This window comes from Saccopteryx bilineata, chromosome X (genome assembly GCF_036850765.1).
Source record: "Saccopteryx bilineata isolate mSacBil1 chromosome X, mSacBil1_pri_phased_curated, whole genome shotgun sequence".
NCBI classification, from domain to species: domain Eukaryota; kingdom Metazoa; phylum Chordata; class Mammalia; order Chiroptera; family Emballonuridae; genus Saccopteryx; species Saccopteryx bilineata.
Genome location: NC_089502.1, coordinates 104384284 through 104396924, shown reverse-complemented (window position 1 = coordinate 104396924; position 12641 = coordinate 104384284). Strand labels below are relative to the sequence as shown.

Sequence of the window (12641 nt, the reverse complement as noted above, 5' to 3'; positions counted from 1 at the left end):
CTAAGCAATTTACTTAATTTCTCTGTGCCTCAGCTTCCTTGTGGACTTTGAGAATTAGACGAGGTAATATATGTAAACGCTCTGAGAATGGCACTTGCCACAGAGTGTATTTACTGTGGACATGTTAGCTTTTCATTGTTATCCTTATGGGTTAAGCAGGTATAAGTGGCCAGACTATGGAAGACCATGAATGTCAGACCAGGGAGTTTGAACTTGGACGTGGACCTGCTAGACTTTTTCAGCAAAGGAATTGTCAAAGTGAAAGTGGCATATGACATATGACAATCTGGTCTACTGTGGGGGAATCTGGGTGAATTATGTGAGAAATAAATAGGCAACAACATATAAAAAATTAGGCTACATAATCTAGGTGTGAACAGGTAATTTCTGTATTCAGTTGAAAGAAAATATGGGGGCAGAAATACAGTTTCTGATATGGGTGGAATAGCAGTGTAGCTGAGAAAAAGCATTCTGGAGCCAGATGATTTGGATCTTAATCCCACATTTGCCACTTAATTGGTCCTATAACCTTGGAAAATGACTTAAATTTTTGGTGCCATGGTTTCTTCTCTTAAAAATGGGATTCGAATTCTGATAATACTTCTTATGAGTATTAAATGTGTTAAAATAGAGAATAGTGCCTGGCATGTATTACTAATGTTATTATTCTTATCTCCCAGAAATTCCTATGGTAGCCACAGCCTGTCAGATCTTCCAAAGGCAGGAGTAGGCCTGTGTTGTCAAGAGAAGGAAAAGAAAGATAATCACTGAGTTGATCTGTGTGGCTGTGTAGCATTTCAGAAGGTGAAGTCATTCACATGTTCTCAGCATCACCTTTCCAGGTTCTCAGGGCTCCAGATGCTCACTGTACAGGTACCCACTACCCAGTGATTATTAAATCCATAGAGCAATGGATGGATGAAATCTAAGATATTGTGAGAAGTGACAAAACTCATTATTCATCCCTCCATCCCAGATCAAGGTTTTAAGACTGGTGAACTAGAGGATCGTCAAGTCCTCTATTAAAAGAACAAGACCAGCAAGAGGAAGAGACACCATTTTAAGAGATGAAGATAGAGTTATAGTTTACCACTTGTTGAGTACCTATTATGTGCTATTTGTTTATATCATTATTTTAATCTTTCTGACAACTCTGAAAAACATATTATTTTGCCCATTTTATGGCTGAGGCAATTGAGATTCAGAAAGGTTATAGTAACTTGAACAAGGTCATCCAAATTAGGAAGCACAAATTTAGATTTGAACCCATTTATATCATTCCAAACCTACCACTACTCTTTTACTTTTAGATGTCTCTTTTTGAGAAGTATGCAGGGTGGGTGTTCAAATAGGCCTGGTTGAATTGTAGATACAACTCTTTAGCTATGAGACTTTGGGCCCAAGATACTCCCTGCACCTCAGTTTTCTCATCTATCATGACTTTTTTCTTTTTGCTTGTTTGTTTTTGTGACAGAGACAGAGAGAGGAACAGATAAGGACAGACCAGAAGGGAGAGAGATGAGAAGCATCAATTCTTCATTGCAGCACCTTAGTTTCTCATTGATTGCTTTCTCATATGTGCCTTGACCAGGGGACTACAGCAGAGCCAGTGACCTTGGGCTCAAGCCAGCAACCTCGGGGTTTCAAACCTCGGCCCTCTGAGTCCCAGTCCAATATTTTATCCACTGTGCCACTGCCTGGTCAGGCTCTCATCTATAAACAGAGATTTTCTTTCTCAAGGCTGCTCTGTGGAGTAAATGGGATAAAGTATATAAAGTGCCTCAGCTGTTGGCATAAATTTAGCCATTATTATTTGATGTTTTCATGATCCACCTCATAACTGGCAATGTTAGTACCAAAACCCAAGTCTCTGAACTCATTTATCTTTCTGTTGCCACTGTACTGATTTTGGCAGTGTTGACTTAAGGATAGGTGGTACTAAAGAAATGACCTCAGGTATTGGACTGCCTTTGTGTTTGTGTGTACATATATCTAGGCTAGAATTGGGCGGGGGGGGGGTGCAGGTTGCCGAACCACGTTGACTATTGTCTAGTTTCCTTTCTGAGAAATTCTTTTCTCTTTTCTCCACTCCTGAATTCTCCCCTCCCACTTGGCTTGTGTTTCAGGAGCTTCAGAAGGCCCAAAAGAAGAAATATATCAAGAAGAAGCCTTTGTTGAAAGAGGTAGAACAGCCTCGCCCTCAAGAGTCCAATGTCAGCGTGGCAGCACCAACCCTAACTCTGGCTACCGCACCCCATCTTGTCACCTCCTCCTCACCCCTGCCTCCTCCTGAGCCTAAACAAGAGGCCCTCTCAGGAAGCCTTGCTGACCACGAGTATACTGCTCGTCCTAATGCCTTTGGCATGGCCCAGGCAAACCGCAGCACCACACCCATGGCCCCTGGTGTCTTCTTGACCCAGCGGCGTCCTTCAGTTGGCTCCCAGAGCAATCAAGCAGGACAAGGTACAACTGTCATATGGTTATATAACTGAAAAGGAACTTAGGGCCATCGGCTCCAAACCCTATGCACTCTGGTAGATGACAATACAGGGAGGGACACTGGCAGTTAACCTAAGGTGCTTGGACTTGATCTCATAGGCCATGAGGAGGCATTAACTGGTGTTAAACAGAGAAAAGCTCAGATATAGGTTTACAAAGTTGCTTCTGATGGCCAGAGTGGAAGGTGGGCTAAAGGTGGGAATTCTAAGGAGGAGGCACATACACAAGTCTAAGCTGCATTGAAGAGTGTATGGGACATCTGGCAGAGGGAATGGAAAGGGCAGGGATAAATTGATTAAGCATGGAGGAGGTCACGTAGGACATGGAAGATGATTTGATGTAGGGAGAAGAAAGGAGGCACAGGTCAGAAACTTAATCCCTCCTTTTCCTCATTTGGGCCTTCAAGGCCCAGTCCTTAGAGTATATAGCTCAAAGAGATGAGGTTGGTGTGGCATTAGGGTAATGGGGGGGGATTGAATGAAACAAGGCTTTAGGGGTGCCAACATCAGGAACACCAAGGTATAATCACTAACCAGATACTTGTCTAATACTGGTGGGCAAGATAAGAGAACAGGGAGGCACAATCATTTTTCTGAAGAATTTAGGAAGGAAAATGATTGGGACCAAAGTAATCAGTGGGGAAAAGGAACCAGATAGAGTCCAGAGCTGCTGTAAAAGGTCATAATGGGAAGAACCAAGGCATGTGGTGTTGGGTGGAAGTAGTTAAGGAGTGCTTCTTGCCCAAGATGGGCCTGGAGCCAGGTGTAAGGATGGGGGGACACTCTGGGCAGAGGAACGGGGGTGGGGGTGGCCCAAGGACAATTGGTGCTGGAGTTGCTGCTGGAGCCCTGCCCTTGCCATAGTGTTTGCTTACCTCTTCATTGTCCCACAGGGAAGCGTCCCAAAAAGGGCCTGGCCACAGCAAAGCAGAGACTCGGTCGTATCCTGAAAATCCACAGAAATGGCAAACTACTTCTGTGAGCTCCCTTGTGTCCGCCTCTCACCCTTTCACCCCCATTGCCTTCTCCATTGTCAGCTCTTGGGGCACTCCTGGATCCTGTCTGCCCTAGACAAGGTGCTGAGGCACATTGTCCTGCTTTCTTGGAACTGACCAAAGGCAGGGACCCCTACCACGGGCCTCTTCACTGATTCCCCCAACTCCCTTCCCAACTTCACTAGAGCATCCTGCCTGCCTTCTCCATACCTCTGAGTAGCAGGTAGATGGAAAAGGTTTCCAGATGACTAGAACTCTCTTTTCTGTGGCTTCAACTTGTTTCCCTCTCACCAGCCTTGTTGACCCTTTACTCGCGTATTCACCTAGAGCCAGAAGGCAGGATGAGGAGAGGCAAGAAGAGAGCCTGGGCGCCTCGGTATTTCCCTTGTCATGAAGTGGGAGGCCCAGCTCTTACCAGTTTCTACAGCTCCAGCCCTGTCTCCAGAAGCCTGCCAACCTCTGCCCATTTTTTCCTTCCCTCCCCCTTCCTCCCCCCAGCCCAGTGGAGATTTTCCACTTGAGATTCCTTTCTGGGAGAAGGGCCTGGCCTCTGCCCTTTCTTGCCATATGGTTCATGAAAATAAAGAGGAGGGCCCATAATCTCCTTACTCCCCAGCATGGACCATTTCCAGAGGTAGACTAGAAATGTCATGGGTTAACTTCATGCATCCTTGGGAAGAGGAGAGATTCCTGTCACTTCTCATGGTGGAAAGAGGACCGATGCCCAAGCCTTTTACCAGGACTTTGTATCCCATTGGAGGAAGCTACTTTTGGGTGGCTCCAGATGAAGCCCCCATCCCAGGATGAGCTCCAGGGATTTGCCTGGACTTTGAGGTCCTGCAGAACATTATCCACATGGTTGTAGCTGAATCCTAGCAGGTGAAAAACTGTCTCCTAAAAGCCTGAAAGCACCTGCCACTGAAGCAGGTAACCTGGGACTCTACAGCCTGCTTCCTTCGCCTGTACCACAGAACACAGCGTGGACCTCACAGGGAGGATGTGGCAGGATAGCTCAGCCATTGGGAGCCTCTCTGCTTCTTTCCTCACCTGATTCTTGACCTGAAGACCACAGAACTCACATCTTCACTCCTGGGCCTCTGCACTTCCAGTCGTCAGGTCAGCGCTTAAGCAGAGTGCAGAAGACCAGCCCAGAGCCGGAGTGTGGGAGAGGAGGCACTTATCTGTAAAGGAGCCCATTATCTGATCCTCCACTCCCCCTCTTCCCTTTGTGAATGTCTTTTGTCCACACAGTACCCACCTCTCTCTCTTCCTTTCCCCAAGCTCCTTCCACCTCCACCTGTCCCGCCTTCTTTGGCAACCTGGACTGGATGGAGGATGTCCCCCTCCCTCCATCTTGGCACTGCCCATGTGGAGTGAATCCTTACCCTGTACCCCACTCCAGCCTCGCCCCAGTTTGCCCAGTGCTTCTGGGGAACTTAACAGCTACTATGCAGGCCACAGGGAATATGTGAGACTTCCCTTGTCATCTTTGTGTCCTGTTTCATTTCTCCACAGCCCACATCTACTCTCTTTCCTTGGAATCAGGGGTCTTTTAGTCCCATTTGCTTTTTCTATCTTGGGGACTCCAGCGGCCAAGCAGTCCTCCATCTAGTTACACCAAAGGCAAAAAGCCTGGCTACCTCTCCCCTAGCACGTGAAGTCCCCACTCCCCTCTTCTTTGTTTCTGTCTAGCTTTGCTTTTCTTGGGGATTTCAAAGCAGCAGAGGGTAGTGAGGGGAGGGAGGGGGAGCAGCTTGTGTCCCTGTGTAGGCAACTGCCTGACTAGGCCCTGACTGCTATAACCAAGACCAGGATCCCAGCCCATTAACAGCCCCTCACCCAACCTTGATCTTTCAAAGGCAGCTAATTGCTAGCAAATCCCCCTACTTCCAGGCCTCTGTCCCCTATGTTTCTTTGTAAGAAGTTTCTGTGGAGCTGAAACCCAACATTCATTTAACTGGGTTTCCATTTAGTTTAGTAGAACTCTCAGAGCTTCCTGTTTGTTTTGTGTTTCAAATGAAAAGCAGGTTTACCCTCAGAGTTATGCTTTTCCAAAGAGGCTAGTGTGCTTTTTTTTTTTTTTTTTTTTTTTTTTTTTAATGTTTCAGGTTCTAAGTGAAGTGAGTTGGGGAGGGGTTAGGAGTGGTAGTAACCAAGGTTTAGAACATGGTGAGAGTTACCTCTGGTCTCCTATCTCCAGCACAGAGCTGGGGGTTGGATAGGGGGCAGGGAGAGAGGGTTTCTATTCACCTTTAATATATTTTTACAAAAAAGCAAACAATTTAAAAACAAGCCCACCACTTCTGTACATGTTAAATATATTTTTAGAAGTGGATAGGATTATGAATTTCTGATGCAGGGCCTTTTTATAAACAGGTTAGAATAGCATCATACAGACTTCTCTTGTTCCTCCCCACCTGTTTTTTTCTTATGTTGTGTTACTAATGTAATTTATATTTTTTTTAGGTTCTCCCTTTCCTATAGAGATAAAAGTGATTTATCTTGGCAATTGCTTTGCATTCTTTCTTTTTTTGGGGTGGTGGTGGTATTGGGTCCAGGAATATCCCTTCTGTTTACATTCTGACTCTCCCTCCCATCAACTCAGTACTTCCCTGATTCCCAATTGTATACCCGAGGTAGGGAGAGGACAGGATCCCTGCCCTCATGAGAGACACAGTTCACATGCCAGAAACAGATACTCAGAAGTGTGCAGAAAATAAAGGGTGCAACAAGTCAAGGGTGCAAACAAGTTTGTTGGGAAGGCTTTCCATAACTTCCATGGGCTGTTTTTAGTGACAACACCTATATATATTTATATATATTTTCTGGGAATGTGCAGTTTTGGGTTCCTTCTCTCTCTCTTCATCTCTCTCACTTGATTACTGTGCTTAGGGCCAGTGTAAGGGATAGTATTATAATTATTAGAACTTACATATCATCCCCAACACTGCTCTTAGTGTTCTATGTATATTGATTTATTTCCTCCTCACCAACATTCTCATTTTACTGATACGGAAAGAGAGGTAAAGAAAACCCTTTCAGCATTATACATCATAAGTGATGAGGCCGGCCTGGTTCAGAGTCGATATTCTATCACAGTTCTACCACCTCTCACTGATAACCACTACCATTTATTAAGTGCCTTTTCTGTGCTGAGTATTGGGCTAGGTAGGGGTTTCACTTGGGGTATCCTTTCATTCTCACTGACAACTTCAGAAGAATTAATGGCCTATTTTATAATGAAGGAGGCTGAAACTTGCCAGTGGTCTTTTACAGTAGGATGCCTGACTCTAAAACTCATGTCTTTTCCCCTCACCATGTTAGAAAATCTTTTGTAAGTCAGTGACCCATCAAGTGTTTCTCGAACACCTGTTTTATGCAAGTTGTAGCCTTGAGAACTATGGCCTCAGGAGAGCCCCCAGAGTGATGTCGGAAGCCTCAGTTCCAAATTGACCACCTCCCTGACTCCATGTGACCCAGAGAAGAGCTGCTTACTGCCTGAGGGTCACTGTAAAAGTAGTTTGAACCCAATTAGGATTTCTTCATTCTGGAGATTCTGCTTCTGTGGGTCTTGGGTGAGAGACTGTCTGGGTTTGGCATCTACTGGCTAAATGACCTCCTTCAGCTCTCCCAATCTGAATCCTGATATTAGGCAGGGTTTAGATAGAGAAGGTTCTTTTCTGGGGTATGGGTAACTGTGTATCCTGGTGTAAAGGCAACAGGAAAGGGGGGAGGAATTTCAGAGCTCTTGCAGGAATGGTGGGCAGAGTTGATTCTCTTTGTCATCAACATTCACCCCACCTCTCCCCAGTGAGGGGCCAAAGTACTGCCTAGAATAAACTAGTCTTAATCCTCATCCAGGTAGGCGAGCCAGCAGATTAGAGGCTCCTGCCTAAAAACTGGAAGGAGAACAAGGGCACCCAACGTCAGGCTTTCTTCTTTCCAGTATGGAGTAGAAAAGTGCACAGGCCTAGTCACTAAGAGCTGCCTTCTCAATAACCAGCTAATTTGGGGAAAATTATTTGTCTAGGTCTCAGTTTCTATATTTGTCAGATGGAATTATTTCAACTAAGAAGTTCTCTAGAAGACAGCAAGTGGAGGTGAATCACGCCTGGATGCTATCGATTACCAAACTGAATCCTCTAACCCTGTCCTGTCTTGAGTACAGATCTCACATTTCCACTTACCCATGTGGTGTTTTCTACCTAAGTACATAGGCCCCTTCTTTTCTATCAGGACCCTCTTCATGACAAGTTGACTGAAATGGCACTTGTCCTCCAGTAAGCTGAGTGAAGGAGAAGAGCAATATATGGGACAGTGTGGTGACAGAGATGAGCACAGGATGCTGGTCAGGGAATCTATCCCTGGGAAAGGAGGGTATTCAGGTAAGGCTTCCTGTCAGGGGTGATGTCTGAGCTGAAAGAGGAAAAGAATTAGCCAGTGAGGCAGAGAATAGTTGGAAGAGTATTCCAAGCCAAGGCCATAGTATGAATTTTAAAAAGTTGGTGGAGGAACCCATGTGTGTATAGAACAAGCAACTTAGTATTAACTGCAGCTGTGACTTTCACCTGAGGGAACATATGCAGAATTTCTAAGAGGAAATGTTTGGTTTAAGTAGACATATGATCAAAATTGATTAGTTTATAGGCATAATATTTATTTTAGAACCTCAGTTAATGGAGGATATGTAATTTTAATGTTTGTCAAAAGACTGAACTGTATCCCATGAATGACAGAACCATTAAAAGGTTTTAAGCAGAAAATGGCATGATCCAACTTGCTTTTTAAAAAGATTCCTTTGCCTGTCATAGGAATGGATAATAAAAGAGAGAGATTGAATCAGGGAGATCAGTGAGGAAGTTTCTGAGGGAGGGATAGGGAGGGCATCATCTTATCTTTTAATGCCCCATTCAATGCCACTTCCCTAAGGAAGCCTTTTCCCAACTCTCCAGTCAATTCCAGCCTTTCTCTGGACTTCTACATCTCATAAAAGGCAGAAATCCCAGGCCATTTCCAAGAGGCAGAACCATGGAGTTGGCCAGTCATACAACCCAAGAACCAAAAGTTGCACTACTCTATCCCCTTCTCAGGTTTTTAACTTTCAAAGTAGCTCATCTTTCCAGGCCCTTTCTTTCCTCATAGGACCACAACATAATGCCAGCACTCACCAATGAATGTAGTAAGAGAAATAAAATACCCCTTTTTATTTTCCTTAGGAGTCCACAAAGCTTCCCTCTCATTTTATTCCATTCCATTCTATCATACACAGCCTTTCAGGGTTATCTTCCCAAAGTCCTATTTTTATCATTCCTTTCTGCCTAAGAACATCTATGGCTTCCCACTGCTTTATTATACCTTCTGGATTTCAAGGCTTTTTAGAACCTGGCCCAACCTTGAAACAATTGGCTGTGGTAGAAGGAGGATATGTCTGGGAGCTGAGAAGACCAGTGATTCATTTTCAGCTCTGACACCTATGTGATTCAGTATTATCATCTGAAATGAAGATATAACCCCTACCTCATAGGCTTGTTGGGAGAATTGTAGTAGCTACTGTATTTTTGTTGTTTTAGCAAGAGAGAGAAATAGGAAGGGAGATGAGAAGCATCAGTTCTTTGTTGTGGCACATTAGTTGTTCATTGATTGCTTTTTCATACATGCCTTGACCGGGTGGCTTCAGCTGTGATAGTGACCCCTTGCTCAAGCCAATGTCCTTGAGCTACAATCCAGAGACCTTGGCCTTTAAGCCAGTAACCTTTGGGCCGAAGCCTGCAACCCAGGGGTCATGTCTATGATCCCACACTCAAGCTATTGAACCCGTGCTCAAGTTGGATGAAGTCGTGCTCAAGCTGGCGACCTCGGGGTTTTGGACCTGGGTCCTCTACATTCCAGGTTGATGCTCTATCCACTGCGCCACCACCTGGTCAGGCAGTAGCTACTGGCTTCAAAGAAGTTCATTCAATGTCTGGCAGGCACTCAGGTGATCAGTGAATCTGTATGGATTTTATTTTTTCTCAGTTAATCTTTGCCTAACAAGGCCTGTAATCTCATAAAAACTCCTATAGAGAAAGTAAACCTTTAAAGGAATGGAGAGAATATTTAAAACCAGGATAGGAAATGTAGTTGACTTCATGAGGAAAGTGTTTTAAGGACACAAACATCTGAGTCAATAGGGGTGGTGAGACTTACACTCCTGTAGGGAGGGGATACAACTAAATCTATGACATAAAGTTGCTGGAAGATGCTAGAGTATCATCTATGTCACTTCAATATCACTGGTTCAATTCTACAATGGTTTATCAAACCTCTTTTGTGTCAGGCCCCGTGTATGCCATCGGAGGGCTTGATCCTTAGGGAGCATGTAGTTTAGTACACAGATATGGAAACCCAAGTATAGCATGCTGGGGTAAATAGATTAAGTCCTCACAACATTGTTGATAGGTTCTGTAACTTTAAGCAAAACAACATATAAGGAAACCAATTTCACTATATGCTAATTGATATAAGCAAAATTTAAGTTCCCATAATATCTCATCAATGTTATAACAAAATGACATTAAAAAAACATTATTTGAGGACTTGTTATATACTATGTTACAAATAAGTATGGAGTGCTGTGGAAACATGAAGGAAGGTGACTGGACCCAGTTTGAGGAGCTGAAAAGACTTCTAGGAAGAAGCAACACCTGAATTGAATACTAAAGAACATTCACCAGGAAAGGAAAGGCAGATAATGAGTTGGAATAGAGCATTTCAAGCTAAAAGAACAGCATGAGCATAAGTAGAAAGTTGAAGTAGCCTGGTGTGTGAGTGGAATTACAGGCCCTTGAATTGAGCTAGTGTATAGGCTAGAGTAAGACAGCAAATGTTGGAGAATGAATCTGAAGAGGTTGGCAGGGACCTGATCATGGAGGTTCAATTATATTTCAGGGTATTTTCTCTGGAGAATCCTAGGGTGGGGAGAGACAGGAGTGGGTTAGTATGGAGGCCTGTGTGAAGGGAGTTGCAAAATTCCAGTAAGATGCAATGAGGTGTAAACCAGGGCAGTGACTGAATATACCAGAGATTTAACACTCCCCTCTTTTCCTGACATTTTACTATGGACAGTTTCAAACACCCAGAAAGTCAATTGTCTCTGTACAGTTATATATCTACCATCTGGAGCCTACAATGAGCATTTTACTATTCTTGCTTTGTCACACATTCTATTTATCCCTCTAGCCTTCCATCAACCTGTCATATTTTGATGCATTTCAAAATTAGACAACTGTACACATCCCCTTAAACACTTCTACATGCATGCCATTAACTAGAGTTCAGTATATGTTTTGACTATTTTTTTTTGTATTTTTCTGAAATGAGAAGCAGGGAGGTAGAGAGACAGACTCCCTCATGCACCCGACCAGGATCCACCCGGCAAGCCAACCAAGGGCGATGCTCCATTGCATCCAGAACCATTGTAGCACCTGAGATGAGGCCATGGAGCCATCCTCAGCACCCAGGTCAACTTTCCTCCAGTGGATCCTCGGTTGCAAGGAGGGGAAGAGAGAGATAGAGAGAAAGGAGAGAGGGAAGGGTGGAGAAGCAGATGGACGCATCTCCTGTGTGCCCTGTTTGGGAATTAAACCCGGGACTTCCACACGCCGGACCGATACTCACCGCTGAGTTAACTGGCCAGGGCCTTGACTGTTTTTTTTTTTTTTTAATAAATTTTTATTAATGGTAATGGGATGACATTAATAAATCAGGGTACATATATTCAAAGAAAACATGTCTAGGTTATTTTGTCATCAAATTATGTTGCAAACCCCTCGCCCAAACTCAGATTGTCCTCCGGGCCTTGACTGTTTTTAACTTAAGAGTGTAATTTCATGTGTAAACAGAAAGATGGTTCAGGTAGAGAATGGCTTCACCTCCAGCAAAGACATGAAGGCAGGGAACTATGGGGGATGCATAAGCATTAGTAAACGAGCTTGAATGGATGCCTGTTAGTCTCTCCCTCTACTGAGCCTCATTTTTTGGGGTCAAGGCATGAAACAATGAAGTAGAAAATAATTGAGTCAAGGGTCCTCAGGAGCTAAAAATCTTGGAGAAACAGTGAAACACTGACAGTCACAGTTCAGTGTAACAAAATATTGAATGTTGTATTGCACAAGGGTCAGTGCTGTAGCAGGAAAGAATGGAAAATGAGGTAAAACAACACAAAAGTGCCACCAGGTATGAGGGTAGGTGAGAGAGAGGGAAGAGAGTTAGAGAAGTGATAAAGTGAATGACTTTTAGAGTCTTAGAACTGGAGGAGGTCAAAAGAAAAAGGGAAGAAGATCATTAAGCAGCTATGTAAATTTTCCTGGAGGTGAGGGGAGTAGTCTTGAAGGATGTTGATTTTGATAAGTGTGGTAGACATAAAAAAATGTTTTGAGTAGCAAATAATAGACAATGCAGTCAAGCATGAGACATTGACTCATATAATTGAAAAGTCTAGAAGTCTGTGGGTTTTAAGCACACTTAACATACTTCAATCAGAGCTTTGGTCCTGATTATCTCAATTCTGCCCTCATATGTGTGTATTAGCGTTGTATTCAGGATACGTCTTCATGGTTATAATATGACTGTACACAGCACAATGCTTCCACTTGGGCTTATTTGCATCTGAACATCCTCTTTGGTGAAGTGCTTGTTCAAATCTTTTGATATTTTTAAGTGTGTTTGTTTTCTTACAATTGAACTTTGAGAGCTTTTCATGTATTTAAGGGTTCAAATTCTTTCTCCCAGTCTGTAGCTTGTTGTGTTTTTCCTTCCCAGTGTGTAGCAGTATCTTTCACAGAGCAAGTTTCAAATTTTGATAAATTTCTATTTATCAGTTTTATTTATTTTATGGATTTTTGTGTTAAAGAATTCTTTGACTAACCCTAGCTCATGAAAATTTTCTAAAAGTCTTATAGTTTTATATTTTACATTTAGATCTATGATCTATTTTGAGATAATTTTTGTATACTGTAAGTGGTTCAGGTCAAGGCCTTTTTTTTCCTACAAAATGTCCAATTGTACAAATATCACTTGTAGAAAAAAAACACTGTCTTTTCTTTGATGAATTGCTGTTGCCCCTTTGTCAAAAATCAGGTAGCTGTACTAATATGGATCTAACTCTGGA

The 12641-nt window shown here is 43.3% G+C and overlaps 1 protein-coding gene and 1 long non-coding RNA gene across 2 annotated transcripts in view; one reads left to right on the top strand and one right to left on the bottom strand.

The window, feature by feature from the left end:
• The window catches only part of PHF8 (PHD finger protein 8), a 145341-nt gene extending 137085 nt beyond the window's left edge, over positions 1-8256 (top strand). The window contains 2 exon segments of the mRNA XM_066249363.1: positions 2127-2463; positions 3392-8256. Of these exon segments, the coding sequence (XP_066105460.1) occupies positions 2127-2463; positions 3392-3480 (426 nt within the window). The 3' untranslated portion in view covers positions 3481-8256.
• On the bottom strand, positions 5563-12296 carry LOC136316964 (uncharacterized). The gene is made up of 2 exons (XR_010727829.1): positions 11330-12296; positions 5563-11171 (listed from the first exon to the last, which is right to left on the bottom strand). It is a non-coding gene; the product is annotated as an uncharacterized lncRNA (long non-coding RNA).
• Positions 12297-12641: the final 345 nt, after the last annotated feature.